Below are 20,969 nucleotides of genomic sequence, written 5' to 3'. Positions count from 1 at the left end.
GAGCGAGGACGGTGCATCGTCAGCATCTTCCGGAGCGCGAGGCCGCTGCCGAGGTCTGGGATGCTTGCTGGTGGAGGTCTTGGACACCCTCGATTGATGCACGGGGCCCAGCGATGTGCTATCCAATGCGTAGGTCTGCCCATCTTTGCGGGACGACTTCGAGCGCCCCGCTCGGGTCGGCTGCTCCGCCGTGAGAAGGGGCGAACGCCCGGGGTCGCGGCTCTCCAGGCCGGGTGATACAACGTCCGCCGGTGGCCCCTGCCACGATGCATTGGAAACGCTGGATCCTACATGGTTTAGTTTGGCGGGAGCACGTCTTGCGAAAATGCCGCTCTTCGTAAAATCTGTTACTAGACTTCCTGTAATGAGTCTGAGAGGAGATTCAGCCTCATAACTACCGTTCTCGGGAGGACTCGCGTCAACGGGAGCCGGCTCGTCAGCCGCGTTAGCTACGTCGGCCGGAAGGGGATCCTCATGCTTCCAGGACATTCCAGGCAGCGTACCCCAGTCGTTGTTCCAAATCTTGCGTTTGATCCAGGTGTCCCTGACACGTGCGTAGGCCATTGTGTTTATGTCGGTGGGGGCAGGGAGGACGGCGGCTCCGCCCCCGGATTCCTCTTGAATTCGTTCGCGCTCTGTTGATAACTGGTAGACAAATTGATGGAATGGCCGCGAAGCCTCACGGTGGCGTTCCTGCTTGGCTCGTCGCTCCGCGAACTGTCGCTGCTCCTCATCGCTCTTGACCCGTGGCGGCTTCGGCTCCTGCGGAAGACCGAAGAAAAGAGATGGGGGATTGCGCGCCTCTGCAGTGTCCGTGTCCATCTCCGGCTCAGACTCGAGCGGTTGCTCATGCTTCCACACCCCGTCGGCCATATCGTTCCACTTGTCACTCCAGATGCCCTGCTCTTCCCAGCGCTTCCTGACAGTATCGTACGCGAGTCTGTAGAAGTCCACATGGACGGGTTGAGAGCGGATCCCGTTTCGTTCAGCTTCGTAGAGCCATGCTTGCTCCTCGCTCCTTTGCGCTTCAAATTGATCGTAGGGGTGCGAGGCATGCCGCTCTCCTATCAGCTGCCATTTTCGCTCCTCGCGACGTCGTTGTTCCTCGTTGGGGGGGTCGGGGCTCTGAGATAGTGTTGAATTGTGTGAGTTGTGAGATCTGTACGATGGTGGAGAGTCGCTGAACCGCAGTCTCGCACGCTCCAGTCGCTGCGGATCATCTTCCAGCGCTGCTAGAGCTCTGTGGGCTCTGAACAGTCCATCTCCTCGAAGAGCGCTAGGATTCATGGCGGGATGATCTTCCGGCAGTGGAGAACGATGTGTGGAGGAGGTGGAGGAGGTGGAGGAGGTGGAGGAGTGAGGAACAGTGTGAGAGGGCCGAGGTGACTCTTCCTTGGCGGACGTCGCCGTGTTTGTTCCAGGGTTAGCGCCGGAGCGACCCGTGGACAGCACGGATGAGTCACAAGTGATCTTACGCGCCTGTGGCTGCGGCATCGACCATGCATTCAGGAATCGGTCCCATCAATGTGTCGCATTCCGCGATCCATTGGCCCTGCGCTTCGGGCACTATACATGCCTTCAGTTATTGGATACTGAGACTGGTGGCTCAACGCTCAGCCAATACTGCTGTGTTATGTTACCATGGTCGCTCGCGCCCCATAAACACAAGGCAGCCATTTTCAAGAGGAAGTCCTTCGTAGATGTTTCCAAGCACCTTTCCCCTGTCGTACTGGAATTTGATTGTCTCCTAACTTCTCTTCATCTTCTTTGCTCCGACGTCCTGTTCTCGTTCAGCGATCTAACATGCGGCTGAGCCCTCATCCCCTCGCCCTCTTCTGCCTTAAACCCAAAAATGAGCGGGCCAGGCTCGTGCTCGCACGCCAGGAGAACGAGGCTTTCGTCTCAAAGCGGAGCAATGGCACGCTCGTTCTCGACATCGGCCACATCCGCTCGAAGGCGGGTAAGAACACCCTCGCAACACTTGGCCGCGGCGATGCTGCCGACCTCTATGTGGAAGGCTCCAGCATCGCGAAGATCTAGTGCTCATTCGAGATCGACTTAGCAACCAACGTCGTGATGCTCTACGACCGGTCCCACGGTCAGACCACCCAGGTCTTTGGGGTCAACGCGACCCCTTTCGAGTATGGACGTCTGCGCAAAGTCGTCGTGCAGGACGGTTCGAACACCATAATCGGGATGGGCGGCAGCGGGCGCGACCTCGTTCAATTCCAGTTGGTGTGGCGGCAGGATCCCGATGTGACCATGGAGATGGTACGGAATCGGGAATGCAACGGCGGCGGCTACGAGGAGCACTCCCGCCTCGCCCGGACCGTCGCTGATGAGGCGGATACCGTCCTGCCGTCTCGACGAGAGACTAGGATTCACACTCCCGGATCCAGGCAGCTGAAGATCAGGTACGCGACGATAGGCCCCAGGCTAGGAGCCGGGCAGTACGGCATGGTATACAAGGCCATCGATGCGGATTCCGGCAGGCTTATGGCCGTCAAGGTGGTGGAGGAACCTCGGATAGCAACAAAACTGGAACGAGACACCTGGAGGGAATATGTAGCTCAGGCACTGAAGCGTGAGGTAGAAACTCTCGCCAGAATCGATCATGTAAGTGAGCTCGCCTCGAGGCTCCTGTGCAGATGACTGACAAACCCAGCCACACATCCTTGATTACATCGCATCACAGGGAGACGTACCCCGCATAGAGATATTCATGGGTCTGAAGCAAGGGACCTTGGTATCCCTAGTAGAGAAGGGAGCCCCCCTAGTTGCTGATACCGTTTTTCACCACATGCTCCAAGCGTTAGATTGCCTTGCGGTCAACGACATCATTCATCGCGACGTGAAGCCGGAGAACATCCTCTACGTGACGCAACCAGACGGCCAACACCAATTCCAACTGGGAGATTTCGGCCTCTGCAACACTGGTATCAACGCCAAGACCTTTGCTGGCACCTACATCTACTTAGCCCCAGAGATCTTGGGAGAAGAGAAGCAAACCTATAAAGTGGATGTTTGGTCGCTTTTTGTTACGATGTTATGGGTCCTTGACTTGAGGGCGTTCCGTCAAGCGTGCCAGCTTTTCAAGACCGTTGGCGATATCCGCAAGACGATCCTCGCCGCCTCGAATGAGCAAGCCGTCACCAAGATTCGGCAAATGGCTATCGTCAACCCCGAAGACCGTGCTTCTGCGGCTCAAATGCTCGTTCAGTGCTTTGATGGAGTGGGGCTCAGCACCACCCTGGATCAGGTCCCACCTCTCTTTAGCGATCTGGCATTTGCCAGTACTCTGACTTCAGCGTCTCCCATCTCGGCAGCCCCAAAAGCCCAAACCGCGAGGAGCTTGAAGGCTACGAATAACCGGATCAGGAAAGGTCGCCGTTACCTCTAACCTCCCGTTATCTTGTATGACATAAGTCAACGATTGAAGCTGCTTGAAGCTGCGGTCAAGCTCTCTGGTGTTTCGCAGTAGGTCCACAGTCGCAAGATCAAGTCCAATATCTCTGGCTCCAAAGAACTCTAGATTTCCGGAGGATGTCCAGCATGTCCTGTCCTTACCACCACATACCAGCAACCGGGATTCAATCGGGAAACCTGGCGGTGCCAAACAGCATAGCAGAGAGAGCCGTTTTTCCACTCGTTCAAGTGGGCAATTGGATCTGGATTTGCATACTGGCATAAGCTGTGCTACTACGGAAGACTGAGGTTCTTGGGAGGGTTGAAGAGCACGAACAGTATATTGCCCTACTTGGTAGATCTCTTGTTAACTTTCATATGCTGCCTTTCTCCTCGGCGAAGATCTAGTTGGCTGTCCAAAGGGGGAGGCTGTAGAAAGATCCAAAACTAGTAACCAATTTTGTATCTCCGCGGTCGTCGTTGACTAGGATAGCAGAGTGAAGTGGTTGGCGACGGACGCGGCAGGATTGTGGCTTTCAGAATTTGGACAGGAAGGTAGTTTGACACCTGTGTTGGTCGAGCTTTGCCATGGCAGAGATGAATCACGACGTTCTAATCAAAACTTGAGGTTGATTTAGGCGTAGATGCGGCACGACGATAGTCTTGGCACACAGTGTCGGCACATCTCTCAAGCCGATTCGACGTTCAGCTGGGACAAGCTCTTGACTCTTGCTTAGTTTACATGCTCTGAGGGGCCGCCTCCACGACGAGCCATCATCCTCGAAACGTACGGGCCGCTGCTGCTCCTACATTCTCATGTCACGTCCAGGCGCAGGGGATCTGCTCCACCTTGTATTCGTCGTCTTCGTCGTCTTCGTCGTCTCCGTCCGCACTGCCGCGGTTGGGCGAGCGACAGAGGCTTGGACTGACTTTGGTCGCTTGTTGCTTGCAAGACGGCGTCCGCAACCACTGCTTTCCTTGCTGCTGTCGCCGCTGCTATCAGCACTATAGCATGTTTTGGTATCGTAACCGCTGTACTGCGCGACTGAAAGGGGTTTTCGGCCGGAAGGAAGGGAGAGCGGTCTGCCACGGGGGCAGAGAGCGTTTCCGCTTGCCACGTTGCGTGGTCGTCGCTATCGTCATCGTTGGTGTCATTATCGAATGCGTTGCTACTGCAGCATAAGAGGGAAATTTGCCTTGCTGGTATTAGAGAAAGAAACACACTTGAAATGGCGTATTCTCACTTTGCTCCTCCGCCTTCGGTGTGGACTAGCGTTATGTAATGATTACAAGCTGAGCACGGATCTAAGTTCTTCCGATGCCAAGATATCTCAAGCTTGCTGGCCTCCGTTTTTGAACGCAACCGCCTCCGGAAATGGAGGCGTTGAAGCCAACCGGATATTATTTAGGAGGACAGCTAACCGTGTCACAAAACCTCCCATGGGACAACACAGTTTTGACATCGACATGCGTCCAGGGGCACGATTCAACGCGGTCCAATCAAAACCCCCACGTTGGCAAGGCTAGCGCTTTAAAGCGATTGATGCCGCATGCGCGCGGCCCGGCTACCGAGTGTGAGAGATCCCGGAATTCCTCGATGTCGCTCATGTCGGAATTTGCGAATGCTCATTTCGCTTTCGTCCGAGTTGGCTATCGCCGGTTATCGACTGGCTCGACTGGCTATTTGCAAGACGAAGATCTGGCGATACCGACCGACTATTTGCCGCTATCGCGACGACTTGGGTTCATCCCGAAATCCGTGCGTATCCGCGATCGAATCCGACGGAAGCTTGAGCCCTTTATTATTTAGCAGGGTGGCCCGACGAAGAAGAGGCCTTTTTTCTGTGACTTCATCTGCATCACACACACCACCAGCGGTGCTGCTTCCGCAACACCCGGCATCGCTTTTGCTATCTCGCGACCGCTATGGATTTTTACTGAGAGCGCGACGAGTTGTACGAATATTTTGTAGCATATACCCTGGTTTCTTTTTCCTTTCGTCGGGTTCCTTGAGCGGTTCTTGAATTCTCGGTTGCGATTTGCTTCGACTACGGTACAGCTGCACTTTTTCTGCTTCTTGTCTACGGTTCTTCGAGAATTTTCTTTCTGTCTTTCTTATCTTTTGCATCGTTTCATCTCATCAACGTTCGGAAGCCGCTCTACTTCTTGTGCAAAAAGAGGTTACGCATAGTTTTTCTGGGTTCCGGGGTCTATCTTTCATACGTTACCTGTGTGCGCGCTTGAAGGGTTTCGCCAGCCAGCCAGCGCTTGTCACACTTCACGGTTATCTGTCAAGATCTACTCGCCGGGCCGAAGCAATCAGACGCTTATATACTAACGGCCACCGCATACGCACACGGAGGCACCATGGCGGCGTTGCCACGCTTCGTATTTCCTCCTCGCCACTCCGCCGCTGCCGACCCGGAATCCGGATCTGATACCTCGACATTGAGCAAGGACAGGCCGCAGATACACTTGCAGACACCCACAAGGGAAGAGGAGGGATTTAGTCTCTCTGTACCGGGTCAGAGGCACTCGCCGCCTGAGCCGCTGAGGACATCATCTACGCCACCAGACTCGCCGACCAGGCAGCGCTCGTACACTATGGGCTCATCCGGCCCACCGCTTCTCCATGATAGCGGGGCCGTTACACCACCGCCTACGCCTACGGGGACTACGCATTCGAAATCGCACTCTGCATCCAGCATCGCTAGCTCGCTGTCTAGCTTACGGCGTGGCGACTCGACGTCCTCCACAAGAGCACGATCGCGACGCGACACTATTGATGAGAGTGAGAAGCCTGGGAGTACGCAACCGAGAAAGTTTCCATACTGGCTATCGGAGTACGAGATCGAGGTCGACGAGAAGGGGAAGAAGACATGCCTCGGAAGTGGGCTGTGGAGCGATGTCTATTTAGCGAAGCCATGTCTGCCGAACCCTGTTGACCAGGTGCCTTCGATAGCCGCGCCCGGAGCAGAAATGACACCCCCAATCACGCCGGTGCATTCACGCGCCTCGAGTCTTTCAAAGGAGAAGCTGCCGCAAGTCCCACCGGCTTATGCGATCAAAGTATCCGCCTCGCGCTCCGCGAAGCAAGTGCTCGGAGAGGAATCCCGTATCCTCTCGCATATCGTCAGGTTCCCCGATGCGGAGCAATACGTGGTATCGTTCTACGGCCAGGACACCAGGACCGAAGCGCTGGTTCTCAAAGCCATGGATGGCACGCTGGAAGGCTGGGTGCAAAAAGAACTAAACGCGCTCCCTGAGCCCGCGCGGGTGAATAGGCTAGCGGAAGTATTCCCCGTCATTGCAGCGCATCTCCTGGACGGCCTGGCGTGGATACAAGACAAAGGCTGCACGCACGCCGACATCAAACCCTCCAACATCCTCGTCTCCGCCCCTTCCTCCTTCCCATCACCATCCACATCAGCATCCCCGGCCCCGCACACCGTCTACTCCGACTTCTCCTCCGCGCTCCTGCCCTCCCTACCCTCCCCATCCCCCTCCTCCTGCAAACCCAAAACCCCCCTCGGCGGCGGAACCTGGGACTTCCTCGACCCGACGCTGCTCTCGAAATCCGCAGCCCCCATCTCTCCCTCGCCGGAAACAGACCTCTGGTCCCTGGCCATCACGCTGCTCTCGCTGGTCCTGGGTGCCTCGCCGTTCGACTGCGCGGGCGCGAATCAGTACCGCCGCAGGGAGTTTATCAAGCAGGGCGTGCCGCTGAGCTATGCTGCGTACGGGGATGACGGGGCGCGGAACTTGAATCGCATGGCTGCGCTGTCCAGGGGTATCGGGCTCGATGTGCAGAAATGGTTTGCTGGGGTGCTTAGCAGGGAGGTGGGGAGGAGGGTTGGGTTGGCGGAGTGGAGGGCGGAGTTGGAGCGTGCTGAGGAGAAGGAGGGGGTGAGAGTGTAAGAAGGTTTTTTCTTGTTTTCGGCAGAGAGGAAGACATACGCAATCGTTTTCTTTGGCGTTTTCAGTTTGTGTTGGGAAGATTTTGGTTAGAATAAGAGCGCGGTTTGGTGTTTTGCGACGTTAGAGGACTGCACGCACATTCGCTAGATACCCCCTTTGCATGTTATGGGGCGCTGTATTTTTACTAGACGACGCTTTCGCTGCTGGATACCCACCCTTTCGCTTAGCGGGAATACACTCGATTTTCGTTTCAGATCCGCTTCCATATACGTACGACACAGTCTCAGACCATTCCCTTATATCCATGGTCGAAAACACATCGCGATTACTCATCGCCCTCCTGCACGCCGTCATGGCGCTGGCATGCCTAGTGCAGCAGCCTGAGGCTCCTCCGCGAGAGCGAAGGCCACAGCCCCAGATTCCGATCGCGATGCCGATCTAACAGCTTCTGCCGATGCTCATCGCGCCCGCACCAGCTCACATACCACGTCGGCTCATCATGGCGCACCCGACAGTTCGCATCCCAGCGCCCGTCAACGCTCTCCAGCTGCCGCCAGTAATCCACATCCGTGTCGTCCCGCTTCGCCCTGCTCCGATCCATGCAATCAATGCACAGGCCGTCGAAATAGCGGAGCGTGTTCGCACATGCCTGCTTGACCACCTCGTTCCACTGGACGTCGCAGATGCGGCAGAGGGGCGTGGTCGTGCCGGGCATGACAAAGGCGTTGAGGTACTTGAGGACGGCGACGACGGAGTTCCGGGAGAACGTCTTCTCGAGCGGGTAGGCGTCCGTTTTGACCAGTGCGGCGAAGTAGTGGCCGGCTGTCGTGGCCCAGTGGCGGCAGGTGCAGGCGTAGTCGCCGCGTGCGAGCAGCGCGCCGATCTCGTCCCAGATGCCCTTGTGCAGGCAGGTTTTCAGTGCGCCGCGGGCGTGGTTCATTGGTCCTTGGGGGCGAGGGTCAGTTCTTCGCTCGACAAAGGTGTAAGAGGGGACTTACGGACGAAGTCTGGCGGCGAGAAACGCATGTGCTGCCATCTGAAGCTCTTGGGACGCTTCTCCGTGATGTGGCCGGCGAAGTTGTATGCGAGCCACTTGGTCACTTCAGCGAAGCCCTGCGCGTGGTCGAACATGTAGCACGGGAGTGCGAGCTGGCGTGCGAAGTCGGCTTCCATCTGGGCCATGTCGACGTTCTTGCGGTACCATTGGTCGAAGAAGCCCTGCAGGATGGTGGCGTCAAGCAGGTACTTGTCCGCGGCGTTGATGATATGCCAGATGCGTTCGATGTCCGTGTCGAAGACGCCGTCGCGGTGGAAGATCGCTTCCTCGACCGCGTTCTCGTCTGCAGCCATTTTGATGCGTTTTGCGGGGCGCTCATCCGTCTCACTGTCTGCTGCTGCTTCGCTCTTATATGCGGCGTGCATGTAGACGAACCACACGCGCATGGCGCCGATGTCGTCATCTTTCAGCTCAACGTGGTGAGAGTCGCCGGCATGGAGAGCGCTATTGAAGCGGAGGCTGGCGGTGAAGTACTCCGAGAATGCTGTCAGCGCATCTTTCTGGACTGCGAACTTGGTGAGAGCGCGCTGTCCTTGGCTGTCTTTGGGGCTGTACACGGAAATTGTGAGGTCGCTGCGCTTGGAGAGCACGACTAGCTCTCCGCCTGTAATTGGAGTCGGTGGTCGCGGCTGCTCGTTGATCTCACCGTCCATGATGTAGTCGGCCGGTGCGCTGTCTGACATTGTCCTGGGTCGAGGGTTTGTAGAGGCAGGAGCTGAGGAAACCCTCTCGAGCAAACGAGTGGTGGGATGGAAGTATGTGATCCCTCGTCCGATCAGAGATTGGTGAAGGTGAGAGGAGGACCGCGCGTCCAATAGGCGTCCCCGTATTCGCGTCATCACGTGCTCTTGAGACGAATTTGGCAACAGCGATCGAGGTCATACTCACCATCTTCAATCGAGACCATCCGACTTATTTGGAACTTCAACCCGTCACTATTAGGGCGCTTGGTGAAAACCGTTGCTAATCGTTGGAGCGCTTCAGCGGAGATCAAAGCACTGTCGTGACAAATGAACAGCTATTCGCATTGCTGGCCGGACGTTTCTCCATGTCACCGTGGCCTATTGGTGGCACTGTCCCTAAGGGGCTTCGGAGAAGTGTATAGCTTCTGTCTTCTTCGGGGTCGAAGGATATATCGCCGGCAAGTGCTTAACTTTAATCGCACTCCCACTGGGAAGTAACCCAAGCTGACAAATTCAGTAGCGACGGTCGACGGATTACTTTCGCTGCCGGCACCACCCACGAGGGCTCTCCCGAGGTAGGCAGTTACCTTATTCCGTATTGCCAACCACGAGGGAACCGACAATTAAGCATCTAGACAGTACATCCGCTATTTCCTCTCAAGGCTCTCTTTCTTCGCCCAGGCCCGCGCTATAAGCGCCTTCACCCTATCCGTCCCCTTGCTATCTACAAATTCCAGAGCCCTGCTCACCTTTTCCCTCTTCTGATCGAAAGTCAGGATAGAAATGTACTCGCCCCTGTACGTCCATTCATCCTCGTCCTCGCCATCCTTCACCTCATCCCGAAACGCAGGCGCGCTATCCGCGCGGATCACCACCTGCCTTAAGCTCGGATTCGGCCATATTTCCCGAGCTGTGACCTTGAAATCGTGAATGACACTCCGAAGATGCGAGACGAAATCTGCGAACTCGGCGCGAGAGAGAAGCCCAGGGGGGTTGGTGGATTGGGGCGCGAACTCGTGTGTGTAGTCCGAGGTTTGGATGTGGGCGATGGTGGACGCGTTCAGGGTTGTGAAGACATTGAGATAGGATTTTGCTGTAGCGAGGAGGCTCTCGGGGCTGGGAAGGGTTTGGCTGCGCGTCGTGGTGGGCGATTGCGACTGGGGATCGGATCGTTGAATTTCCATAGCGGCTCCTGACAGAATAACGTATCGAGTAAGAGCTGCGGGGCAGATAGTAGGTAACGTGGGAAAAGACCTAGAGCCAGTAGTTATAGTCTCTACTTTGTTGGCGTACGAACGACACGACTATCAGTATTGATTTCTAATTGCAGTTCTCTCTCCATGGTGTCCTCGGCTGAATATTGATTTCTAATGAAAATCTTCTAGAACGCACTACAGGATAACGCAATAGCGCTGGGAATATTGTGCAAAGTCTAAAGCAGAGCGGACTAAAAGTTATTTCAATCAACATCTCTTCCAATTGAAAATAAGTAAAAGCAGATCCCACGACTACATTGCCTCACGTACCATGTGAACAGTCGTACTATCCCCCTTGTGGATTATGGAGACGTGGGTCTTAGCTTGTGTTTCTATGCTATTCGCGTCAATTACCATAAACTTCCCAGGATCCAGACTTTCATTGTCTACCGCACGGTATATCGCCCACACTCCCGCATTCGCTCGAATCGCATACGCGAAGGCATGATCAACTTCTTTGGCTAGTTGAGCGATCCTGACAGGGTGGCATATCTCGTGATGCAACTGTAGGCGCATGTTAGGGCTCATTTCTGTGCAGTGCTCGGCGAAAGACACGCCAACAAACAGTTCGACCCAGAACATTCCCGGTATTACTTCGGCCTCAGTGGTGCTGCGCCGGTGAAGGGGCGATGGATGGGTGGTTGACTGTTGGTCGTTCCGGTAGGGTCGAGCCAGGATAGAGCTGAAGATAATGAGGGTTCATTGGAGGAAGTGGCAGAGACGCATGGCGATGTTCGGAATAGAGCAGCCACCAAACGACCGGAGAGAGGAAATGGTCGCGGTAGAGCGTTTCAAAAGGCGCGGCGAAGAAACGCGGCGATACGGCGTAGCTTGCGTACCTAGGTAGGTACCTTGGTATCCAGCCAGGCTCCCGGTCAGTATGTGGATGATTCCATGCTGAACTTCCACTACGATTCTCCATTGCCCACCTAGATCACCCAGCCTCTTGCCTATGTACGCCCATGACTCCGTCCGTACAATCACCGTACTTCTCCAACTCTTCCTGGGAGTCCTAAACGAGGAATTGCTCTTCTATAGCGCCAAATCCGGCTTGAGCCGTGTGGAATAGGTTGCGGCTGAATAGCTTCCTAACAGTCTAGTGTAAGCTTCCTGTGCTGTGATATGTGCTCTTTATCTGGAGGAAGATTGGCTGGGGAGTGGAGAACCGGCGGAGAAGGCATTCGCTAAGAGTGGGCTGCAGGTTCGTCTCAAGCATTATTCAGCTGATACGAGGCTGTCACCTTACCAGGCTCTTTTCGTTGTATGCCTGAGGTTCGTGCCATGCTCTTGACGTCCAATCCGGCTCCGGACTAAGCGAAGGGGCGGCCTCCAGGCCTTGATGGTGGGCTGAACAAGGCTGAATTTGAAATTCAGCTTCTGACGCCGATGATGCCTAGTTTACCCCCGCCCAGCTGTATCACATCCCCAATCATCCTCCCTTTTCTCTATTCAAAGAGTGTTGGTTGCGCGTTGTTCAACATTCCCGCGTTGCGTCGGGCCATGCCAAAGCGCTTGTCGATATGTCGGCCGAATTAGGCTTAGCCATCGCAGGGGTCGCCGCGACCGGCGCCGCACTCTCCAAGGCGCTCTTCGGCATCTATCACTCCATCCGGCACGCGTCGCGCGATGTGAGAGACATCGCGACACAGCTCACACTCCTTCAATCCGTACTCAAGGAGCTCAAACGCGCCTTGCGTACAAGCAAGAGCATCTACTCCGCCGACGCCACCCGCACTATCTACAACCTGCTCTCGCAATGCTCTCAGGTCTTCGATGGCATCGAGGACCTCACCGCGCCTCTGCGCTCCGCGGATGGCGACCCGCTCCTGCATCCTCCGCTCGGCGAGAGGCTGAAATTCCACTTCAAGAAAGATGACATGCGCCTGCTGAAGGGACAGCTGGACTCCCTCAAATCGACTATCCATCTCATGGTCTCCATCATCCAGCTCGGTCGTGAACTACCAACATCATCGAGTACGGGAACGAGTGGGGAGCAGACTTCACCGCAACTCCGGAGCGCGCTTTATGTTGCGAGTGAACTTGTCGTTGGCGAACGAGCATGCTTGGCCGACTTGCTGCTCATTGAAGAACAAGTGTATGCGAGCTCTACAGATGGCGTCAAATTTGCCAGAATTTCGGCCTGGCTTTCTGAAGTTGTGGGGCTGAGCGCGCCGGGAAGCATGAGCTATGCTCAATCTACGACAACCGCAAAGAGCGTGTGGACACTCTCGGCAGCTCAGCGGTCGATTACTGGATCTGCCACTGAGGACGTGGAAATGCTACTCGAGAAATGGACTACTGTTAGTGAAGCACAACCTGGAGATGGTGACAACCAGGGCGAAACTCCGCATTCGACTGCATCAACCTCGGACAGAAATGGACACATTGCTGTAACAACGCCAGCCGGGGACCACCCAAGCAATACAGCTCCATCGAAAGACAGCGAACAGGATAGCGCACGCCAGCCAGAATCCCATTCTTCAGGTTCCGAATCCGATTCCGATACTGAGTCAGACTCAGACTCAGACTCACAAACCGGGGCTCCTTTAGCGGGCCATATCAGAGCGCTCCAAGAATCTGCCTTGGTTGACACGGATGGTTCAGACTCCAGTTCTTCGGGCACAGCTACTCCTACAGCAGAGCGTCTCTCCGCGATTGAACATGTGGAAGGGCCTGCAACACCAACTCTCCCGATGAGTCCGGGTCCTGAGGCACTCTTGACACCAATTCTTGTAAGTCATGGCGACAATGACGATAACGAGACGATACGTGATCTTCGACGAGCCTCTCACAAGGATCGCCGAGTTCGCATAGATCTTCCGACATCCCCGGATGAATCTTCACTCGATGATTCTCGAATTGAAGATTGGATTGCCTCCTCAGCATTGTCTGATGATGGAGGGAACATCAGCTTCGAGCCGCCACCAAACGCAATAAACATGCCATACCGGTTTCACTCGCCATTCTCGCAAGTTTCTATCCTGTCTTCCCAAGCCCCTTCCGTATCTAGCAGCATTTCATCTATTTGCGAGGACGAGCCAGTGCCTAGGAAAATACATAAGTTGATCAAGATGGGCAACAACCTCATCAGACTCAAGAAATATAGCGAAGCGGCGTCCCTCTTCAAAGACGCATATAATCTTTCAAAAGCCAACGATGAGGTGGATAATGCCCAAATTATGGAGATCAAGTTCAAGACTGGTGTTATCTTTGGGGAGCTGGGCAAATATGCAAGCGCGGTGCGTGTTCTCAGGGATGTACTCAACCAGCAATTGGGAGAGAATCCGAAACAAACCCAGCTCACCAAACACTACCTTGCCCGTATCTATTGTCGACGGGAGGAATGGCGAGAGGCTTCCAAGATGTACAAACCTCTATGGGACTTGCGAAAAAGCATTCTACGCCAGCAGGGTGCCATACCTTCTCAAGTCGGCCTTGCATTACGAACCGGGCAGGAGTATGGCCATGCTCTGCTCGGACATAACCGATTCGACGTCGCAGCGGACGTTCTTGGAACGGTTTACGACAGAAGCACCAAGGTTCACGGTACGGATGACGTCAAAATCACCCTCGACACTGGTGTGAATCTGGGACGAGCGCTCAGGTGTCTAGGGAAAATTTCGGATGCCAGCAAGATACTCATCCCAATCCACCGGGCTTGCGCCATAGATCTAGAAGATGCGCATTCCCTAGCACTACGGTGTGCCCATGAGCTTGCAATGGTCTATAGTGATCAAGGGAACTACAGAGAATGCGAGCCGCTAGCCAGGTCTGTCTGGGAAATTATGTCAAAATTAGGAGAGCCTTCAACACCCTCCAAGAACCACGATTTCACTCTCGATAGTGCCGAATGTCTGGCAACAGCTCTACGCGGCCTGAACAGAAATTCCGAAGCACGGGATATGTTCACCATCGCGCTCCAAGGGCTCTCAGAGAAATTTGGTCGGAGTCACTCCCGCACCGTCAAGGTAACCGATCAGCTTTCCGACATCTTGCTAGAACTGGAAGAGGAGTACGACGCAGAGAGGCGAATGTCTTCCGCCCTCATAGCAAGTCGTCCCATTACTCACGAAAACATCACCGAAGACTTGACGCATATCGCCGAGAAGTTGGGACCGCTTCTGCTCAAGCAAGACAAGAAAGCGGATGCCGCCGATGTTTACGACTCCGTCTTCGTGGGCGAAAAGAAATTCCTTGGCATAGATTCAGTCCTCACATTGACCAACGGGCATAAGTATGGTGCACTCTGCTTGGATTTGAAACGGCTTCCAACAGCAGAGACCGTTCTAGTAGAAGTCTGGAACCATCGAAAAGAAATCCTCGGAGAGAAAGACCAAGAATCTCTTGCAAGCGGCTTCCAGCTAGGTCAAGCTTATTTCATGAACAACAACTTCGAAGCGGCCGTGGCTATCCATCAATCAATCCTTGATCTGCGGGCAGAGGTATTCGGACTCGTGTCTGCGGAAGTGATTGAAAGCTCCGAGGTGCTTGGTACAATGTTCACGTCCAGCACCGAGAGTTTCGAGCACGGCTTTCAATTACTTCAGAACGCTCTAGAATCCAAGAAGCAGCTGTATGGGAATCAGTCCACGACCTTCTCATCAGCCCTTCGACTCGCATCACTGTCTGCAGGCCACGGAAAATTCCCGAATGCAGCAGACATCTGTAGCTGGATCTTCGAGAACCGAGGTGGCCAGTCTGCGAAATGGAAAGCTATAGCCAACGCCTCCGCACTTACCGCTGCTGGATTCGAATTCATACAGCAGAGGCACCTGGAGGGCAACCAGCTCGTGCGACATGCCGTTTCCGCAATTACCCAGGACCTGGGCGAGACTTCCTCAACAGCTCGAACGCTTGCCTATAGTCAAGCATTCCTTCTGTTGTTGCAGAGACACAGTCGTGAAGGCAGGCATATCCTGCATCGGCAGTTCAGTCTCCAAAAGCGGATCCGCGGCGCCGAACACAAAACTAGTCTGTTAGCTGGCGAAGTCCTTGCGATTGGCACGCTTGTGGACTCGGTTCTCAAGCGCACCAAGATCGGCGAGGAGATTGATAAGGTGCATGATTGGCTGTTCGCGCGAAAGAGAGACTGGACATTGGCAATGCGCTTTGCGATGGCAGCAGCGCTCATATGTGCAACTCTCAAGCTAGACGAGATCGCTAAGGCTATTCTAAGTTGGCTCCATCGGACACAAAAGCGACTTTTTGGCCGCTTCGATCGCGATACGCTAGTCACCCTAGCCATTCATCATGCTCTTCATCTCCAGCGACTCTACAAGAGAGCGAGAAAGATACCGACAAAAGACCACTCCGCAATAGACCCCCGCGTCCTCGTTCCCAAGATATGGCCTAGCCTCACTAGAGGTATTGGTACAGTCCTCACCAAAATGACAACCGGAAAGAAACGCTCCAAGTTCTTTACGACCTGGCTTCCGAAGCTCATGACCGAATGGACGCTATACGAAGGATATCGGCGTGAACGCCTTGCGCGTCTCTTTATGGCTCAGATGCCACAATTTGAGGGATTTCAGCCGTTCGAGCAATTCCTCTCTTCAGAATTTGCAGACAATGCAAGTAGACGGTCGAGAGCACGCAGCCCGGAAGACGATGTCGCGTCCCGCGTATGGACGGTCGCGAGCTCAGAACTCGGAGACGGCGACGACCGTGACGCAGTGGATGGGGATAATAGCTCTTCGATAGATTTTTCTGAGATCATTGATGAGCGGACTGCGGAGCGCCTGAGGTCACTCGGCGACTCGCTGCTTGATCTTACGATGGAGTCGTCTAAGGACGAAGAAAGTCTACCCAGGGGGGGCGATGAGGAGGGTGCAGAAGAGCGGCTTAAGAATTTGCAGAGCGAGCTGGTGAACGAGGTTGTCAATGAAGCGGGCATCAACGCAGCGAAGGAGAACTATGAAGCTTTTGAGCGGGAGACGGACAGTGTGTAATGTATCCACTCATCTACCATGCAGCTTCAGTTTACCGACCACTAGTCGTTACAGTATAATTTTAGCCGAGTAAGTTTACCATTTGTGGAACCTAGTTCGGGGCACATTGGCTTTCGAGATTGGCGTCAGAGTCTCGCCGCACTGCGCCGCTTTGACTGACTTCTTATATCCCCGCAGACTGCAACTGCACTTCACCTTTCATAAGCGAATTAGCACGGTATGGACGCCTGGAACTTTTGCATCTTCGCCGTGAGCTGAGTAGCTCTCGCGGCCGTCCTACGAGTAAGTTGACCACTACGCACATCGCCTGAAGCGTCATCGGCTAACTTTCAGTTGAGTGCATCGTGGTGTGGAGCTACCGCCTTCTTATGCACCCACTGCACAAGTATCCAGGTCCATTACTTGCGAAGCTCACGGAATGGTACGGTGCCTACTATGCACTGCGTCTACGCCTACATCTCATCACCTACGCAGACCATCAGAAATATGGTGAGCTAAGGATCAACGATCCTACTTTCCCCATAACTAACCGGTCACGGCAGGCGAAGTTATGCGGCATGGACCGAATAAACTCGTCTTCAACACCGTCACGTCATTGCACAACATCTATCATAATGAGCGACTTGGAAAACCACACAACTATCGTCTCGCAGACGAGCGAGCACCATAATATTTTCAATGTCTTGGACAAGAATGTGCATAGGCACAAGCGCAAGATCATTGGGAGATGCGTCTCAGAGAGATCAATGCGCGGCTTCGAGCCCATTATGATCCGGCACATCGACACTCTGATCACGCAACTTGCCCATTCGAGAAAGCGAGAAGAATCGACCAACATGACAACGTACTGCAATCGCTTTGGCTTCGATGTCGTTGCCGACTTGAGATTTGGCGAGTCACTGAAACTCCAGACCGATCCCCAGTATCGATGGATGATTCGCTGGTTGGAGGTTGCCCATGTGCGGAACAACACTCACATCCAGGCGCCAACGGTGAAGTGGCTCGGTCTATACATTCCGCTTCTAATCTTCTTGATAGCGCGGGGTGATAAGTTCAACGCCATGGTCGACGGGCTCATCAGTAGGCGGATGGAGAGAGGCATTCATTCGCGCGAGGATTTCTTTTCGCTGATGCTTGATTCGAAGAACCCTACGACTGGCAAGGCTACCACGATCGAGGAATTCACCGAGGAAGTGATGTTCTTCTTCCCAGCAGGTACGTATAATCTCTTAATAAGTCGGCCTCTTGTAAGGAGACTAACAAGCGAATGTAGGCGGCGATACTACAACCACAGCTCTCTGTGCACTCCTCTTCTATCTCTCCCGCTACCCAGACTGCTACAGACGGGTAGCTGAAGAGGTTCGCTCGACCTTCAAGAACGATGTAGAGATCCATACCGGCCCAGCACTTTCAAACTGTCGCTATCTCCGCGCCTGTTTCGACGAGGCCCTGCGCTTTTCACCGCCAGTGCTAGGCACGCTATGGCGAGAGCTTCTATCAACGGACCCTGAGCCCTTGGCCATCGACGGCCACGTTATTCCTAAAGGAACCTTTGTCGGAGTGAACATCTACTCGATCCACCACAGCGCCAAGTACTTTCCCGACCCATTCGCCTTCAAACCAGAGCGATGGCTTTGGAACGAGACAGCGAACACTTCCGAAGATGCTAAGCTGGCAATGAAGACTATGCACCGGGCGTTCACGCCATTCTCCAGTGGTTCGCGCGGCTGTGCGGGCAAAGCCATGGCGTACATGGAATCTAGCCTCGTCATGGCCAAGGTCCTCTTGCACTTCGACTTCGAGCACGCGCCCCGGGAGCAGGGAGACGTTGGCGGCGGGTCGGCAAAGAAGGGCGGTGTCCGCGCCCGGCGGGGTGAGTTTCAACTCTACGATCACTTCAGCACTAGCCACAACGGGCCACATCTAGTACTGCGGGCGAGAGAGATGACTGGAAAGGGGTGAGATTATACTGGATTCGTCTGAGAAGGAATTCAACCCGATCTATAGTACGTCGCCCATTGGATACAGGCGTAATTACCTCATGGTCGACTCGCAAATGCTCGCTCCTCGCCAACCTTCTCTAATCTAGTGCAGGAGCCTGAATAGGGCTTGATTTATGTTTCGTATCAGAGAGCCGCTGTGGGCACAGGAAGCGACGAAAGGTCAAACGTAAATGCTGAATCGTAACTTTCTGGGCCCGCTCACTCACCGTAGCATGCGCTGGGGCGGTCAACGTCGCCGCTTGTTCCTGTAGCCCAAGCCCGCACCTAGACCGCCCAATTGAAGGACTGGATCCTTCGAGAAGGTGAAAAGGCCGGAAGACAACGAGCAACAGTCTACTTCTAGAAGCATCATGAGTGTACACTTTCTGACAGTCAATTTCCTGTTTTCTTTGTACGCCTGGCTGCTTTGCGTTGGACCACACCCAAGCTACCCGTTACAAGAGCATATAACCCGACCGATTCTTCCCCTCAGTTGCCCATCGAGCAAGCGCAGAACTCAGGATGACGACCGAAAGCAACGAGCGGCCCACGGTGATTGGGATCTACGGCATCTCAGGCTCTGGAAAGACGTACATGCTCGAGTACCTCAAGAAGGAGCTCGGCCAAGCCGCCTTTGCCTATTACGACGGCTCTTCCGTGCTCGCAGAACTCCTTCCTAGAGGTCTTGACGACTTCAAGCAACTCTCTGCCGACAAGCAAAGCCAATACCGCGAACGTGCTATCAAGCTCATCGGAGAGGAGTGCGCAAACAATGGAAAGGTCGGAGTCGTCGCCGGCCACTTCATGTTCTGGGAGACGGAGGACGACGGCAAAGGACAGACGATCGGCACCGAGGCGGATTGGGCGACGTATACGCATATCTTGTACCTGCGAGTCGACGCGGAGGTCATTGCGAAGAGGCGGAAAGATGACGCGAGGAAGAGGCGCACGGACACATCTATCGCTCATCTAGCAAAGTGGCAAGACGAAGACGCAAGCCAGTTAAGGGACATTTGCCGCCAAAAGAGGATCCTGTTCTCGGTCGTTTCCGAGCGCCCGGGTAGCCAGGCGATGCTCGGCAAAGTCACTGCCATGGTGCGCGACTTCCAACACCATAACGAGGTGCGAAACACGGTTGCAGCGCAGGCAATCATCGACTACCTTATTGCAGACCATCCAAAGATGGAATCCGTGCTTGTGCTAGATGCTGACAGGACCCTCGCTCCCCAGGACACCGGAGCCCTATTCTGGAAGGCTGTCCGAGCGAAGAAAGGAAGAGAGGGAGGTAACCCGTTGAAGACACTGTTTACGGGCGCGGGGTACTCGTATTTTTCGTTCCGTCAGGCGACGTTGCTCTACGAAGAGGAAGCGGACCACTTCGAAAGCATCTGCGTGGAGGTCGCTTCGCAAGTTCAAATGTATCCGGAGTTCGTAGAGCTCTTGAAGGAGGCCAAGAAGAGGGATCATGTGGGCGTCATCGTCTTGACGTGTGGTTTGAGATCCGTGTGGGAAATGGTACTGAAGAGGGAGGTGATGCCTAATGTGCGTATGGTGGCAGGAGAACGCTTGTCCGACGGCTTTGTCGTTACGGGCACGCTCAAAGGCACCTTGGTCGACAAACTTCTAGCTCGACGTCTTCGCGTATTCGCGTTCGGCGATAGCCCGCTGGATATGGAGATGCTCAAGAAGGCGGACCACGCTTTCATAGTCGTCGGGAAGGAAGCTGAGAGAAGTAAATCCATGGAGGACAGTCTCGGACAAGCCGTTGAAGATGGCCTCTATGCTGAGCAAATCATACTCCCTCAGAGTGAGACGCCGCGCTTGGACCTGACACGTCTCCCAAAGTTCGAGCTAGGAAAGATGGAAGTCAATTGGATTCTTCGACACCACGAACCCTACCTTCACGCCACGGACAGAAACGCAGCCAAACTCCTCATGTCACCTATGCGGGATGCGAGAAGTGGTGGACACGATCTCAGGAAAGCTCATGAGCGTGTGGGATTCTACCTAGCGACAGAACTCCTGGCGTACGTGCTGGGTGTCGAGCAGCAACCCATTCCGCACGTTCAAGGGAAGATCGCAGATGGATACCGACTGCGAGCAGAAAGCCAAACACTGATAGTTCCACTCATGCGCGGCGGTGAGCCCATGGCATTCGGGGTGAGCGCAGCAATGAAGACCGCGAGTTTCGTCCACGCCAAGGAGCCGGAAGATCTCGAAGCCGAACACATGATCGGCAAACGTAATATTATTCTCGTTGATTCCGTCGTCAACAGCGGGAAATCCGTCGTCGAGTTCGTTCGGCACGTCCGCAAGACACACCCTCATATCCAAATCATTGTCGTCGCCGGCGTCGTCCAAGCGGGGGCTGTACTCTCTGAAGCGAGCTTCGGATCTCTACTAAAGAAGGACAAAAAGCTGAGTCTGATCGCACTGCGTCTTTCTGAGAACAAGTACACTGGTAGAGGAAACACCGATACGGGCCATCGCCTATTCAACACAACGCATCTAGATTAGGCGGATGAGAAAGAGGCGACCTCGAGGGCGGGTGACTCAGGGGCGGAAGTGGCCTACAATAGATTGCAAACAGAATGTTAGGACGCTCTGACAGTTTATACAACCTTTGTAAAAGAGACTCCGTATATGCAAGCACAATCACCAGATTCTCGGTCCATCATCCCAATCGTCGAATTAACGGCGCTACGAAACTGATAAGAAGT

At 54.5% G+C, this 20,969-nt stretch overlaps 9 protein-coding genes across 9 annotated transcripts in view; 6 read left to right on the top strand and 3 right to left on the bottom strand.

Annotated features, from left to right (window-relative positions):
- The window catches only part of BU26DRAFT_504187 (uncharacterized protein), a gene marked incomplete at both ends in the record, with an annotated part of 3,064 nt that extends 1,570 nt beyond the window's left edge, over positions 1-1,494 (bottom strand). The window contains one exon of the mRNA XM_033826753.1: positions 207-1,494. Coding sequence (XP_033684748.1) covers positions 207-1,494 — 1,288 coding nt within the window. The remainder of the gene's footprint in view (positions 1-206) is intronic.
- A 309-nt stretch (positions 1,495-1,803) lies between these two features.
- BU26DRAFT_539871 (kinase-like protein) lies at positions 1,804-3,690 on the top strand (the record flags this gene model as incomplete). Its single annotated transcript, XM_033831527.1, has 4 exons — positions 1,804-2,010; positions 2,041-2,616; positions 2,666-3,383; positions 3,479-3,690. 4 exons carry the CDS (start codon positions 1,804-1,806, stop codon positions 3,688-3,690), a joined length of 1,713 nt encoding a protein of 570 aa, XP_033684747.1.
- A 67-nt stretch (positions 3,691-3,757) lies between these two features.
- BU26DRAFT_518300 (uncharacterized protein) lies at positions 3,758-4,870 on the top strand. The gene is made up of 2 exons (XM_033828777.1): positions 3,758-4,601; positions 4,650-4,870. The coding sequence occupies exon 1, from the start codon at positions 4,222-4,224 to the stop codon at positions 4,414-4,416; it is 195 nt and encodes a 64-aa protein (XP_033684746.1). The 5' UTR covers positions 3,758-4,221; the 3' UTR covers positions 4,417-4,601; positions 4,650-4,870.
- A 592-nt stretch (positions 4,871-5,462) lies between these two features.
- On the top strand, positions 5,463-7,492 carry BU26DRAFT_518299 (uncharacterized protein). The gene has a single exon (XM_033828776.1). The coding sequence runs from the start codon at positions 5,773-5,775 to the stop codon at positions 7,321-7,323; it is 1,551 nt and encodes a 516-aa protein (XP_033684745.1). The 5' UTR covers positions 5,463-5,772; the 3' UTR covers positions 7,324-7,492.
- A 270-nt stretch (positions 7,493-7,762) lies between these two features.
- Positions 7,763-8,538, bottom strand: BU26DRAFT_384854 (uncharacterized protein; the record flags this gene model as incomplete). The annotated part of the gene is made up of 2 exons (XM_033822618.1): positions 7,763-8,268; positions 8,322-8,538. Coding segments are annotated over 2 exons (723 nt in total), but the record flags the coding sequence as incomplete, so codon positions are not given.
- Positions 8,539-9,463: 925 nt separating this feature from the next.
- BU26DRAFT_518297 (uncharacterized protein) lies at positions 9,464-10,283 on the bottom strand. Its single transcript, XM_033828775.1, has one exon. The coding sequence runs from the start codon at positions 10,245-10,247 to the stop codon at positions 9,711-9,713; it is 537 nt and encodes a 178-aa protein (XP_033684743.1). The 5' UTR covers positions 10,248-10,283; the 3' UTR covers positions 9,464-9,710.
- A 1,354-nt stretch (positions 10,284-11,637) lies between these two features.
- BU26DRAFT_288907 (uncharacterized protein) lies at positions 11,638-16,756 on the top strand. Its single transcript, XM_033821603.1, has 4 exons — positions 11,638-16,263; positions 16,322-16,336; positions 16,445-16,549; positions 16,606-16,756. Exons 1-3 carry the CDS (start codon positions 11,840-11,842, stop codon positions 16,518-16,520), a joined length of 4,515 nt encoding a protein of 1,504 aa, XP_033684742.1. The 5' UTR covers positions 11,638-11,839; the 3' UTR covers positions 16,521-16,549; positions 16,606-16,756.
- BU26DRAFT_563631 (cytochrome P450) lies at positions 16,703-18,229 on the top strand (the record flags this gene model as incomplete). Its single annotated transcript, XM_033833190.1, has 3 exons — positions 16,703-16,756; positions 16,810-17,482; positions 17,541-18,229. 3 exons carry the CDS (start codon positions 16,703-16,705, stop codon positions 18,227-18,229), a joined length of 1,416 nt encoding a protein of 471 aa, XP_033684741.1.
- Positions 18,230-18,481: 252 nt separating this feature from the next.
- On the top strand, positions 18,482-20,892 carry BU26DRAFT_288910 (uracil phosphoribosyltransferase). Its single transcript, XM_033821604.1, has one exon. The coding sequence runs from the start codon at positions 18,772-18,774 to the stop codon at positions 20,764-20,766; it is 1,995 nt and encodes a 664-aa protein (XP_033684740.1). The 5' UTR covers positions 18,482-18,771; the 3' UTR covers positions 20,767-20,892.
- The last annotated feature ends 77 nt before the right edge of the window (positions 20,893-20,969 follow it).

Source organism: Trematosphaeria pertusa, assembly GCF_010094035.1.
Source record: "Trematosphaeria pertusa strain CBS 122368 unplaced genomic scaffold BU26scaffold_6, whole genome shotgun sequence".
Taxonomy (NCBI): domain Eukaryota; kingdom Fungi; phylum Ascomycota; class Dothideomycetes; order Pleosporales; family Trematosphaeriaceae; genus Trematosphaeria; species Trematosphaeria pertusa.
The sequence above is the reverse complement of the archived record's forward strand: the minus strand, read 5'-3'. Positions and strand labels throughout refer to the sequence as shown.

Coding starts and splice junctions, on each gene's coding strand:
- BU26DRAFT_518300 (XM_033828777.1), top strand. CDS start 4,222: ATGTCACGTCCAGGCGCAGGGGATCTGCTCCACCTTGTATTCGTCGTC.
- BU26DRAFT_518299 (XM_033828776.1), top strand. CDS start 5,773: ATGGCGGCGTTGCCACGCTTCGTATTTCCTCCTCGCCACTCCGCCGCT.
- BU26DRAFT_518297 (XM_033828775.1), bottom strand. CDS start 10,247: ATGGAAATTCAACGATCCGATCCCCAGTCGCAATCGCCCACCACGACG.
- BU26DRAFT_288907 (XM_033821603.1), top strand. CDS start 11,840: ATGTCGGCCGAATTAGGCTTAGCCATCGCAGGGGTCGCCGCGACCGGC.
- BU26DRAFT_288910 (XM_033821604.1), top strand. CDS start 18,772: ATGACGACCGAAAGCAACGAGCGGCCCACGGTGATTGGGATCTACGGC.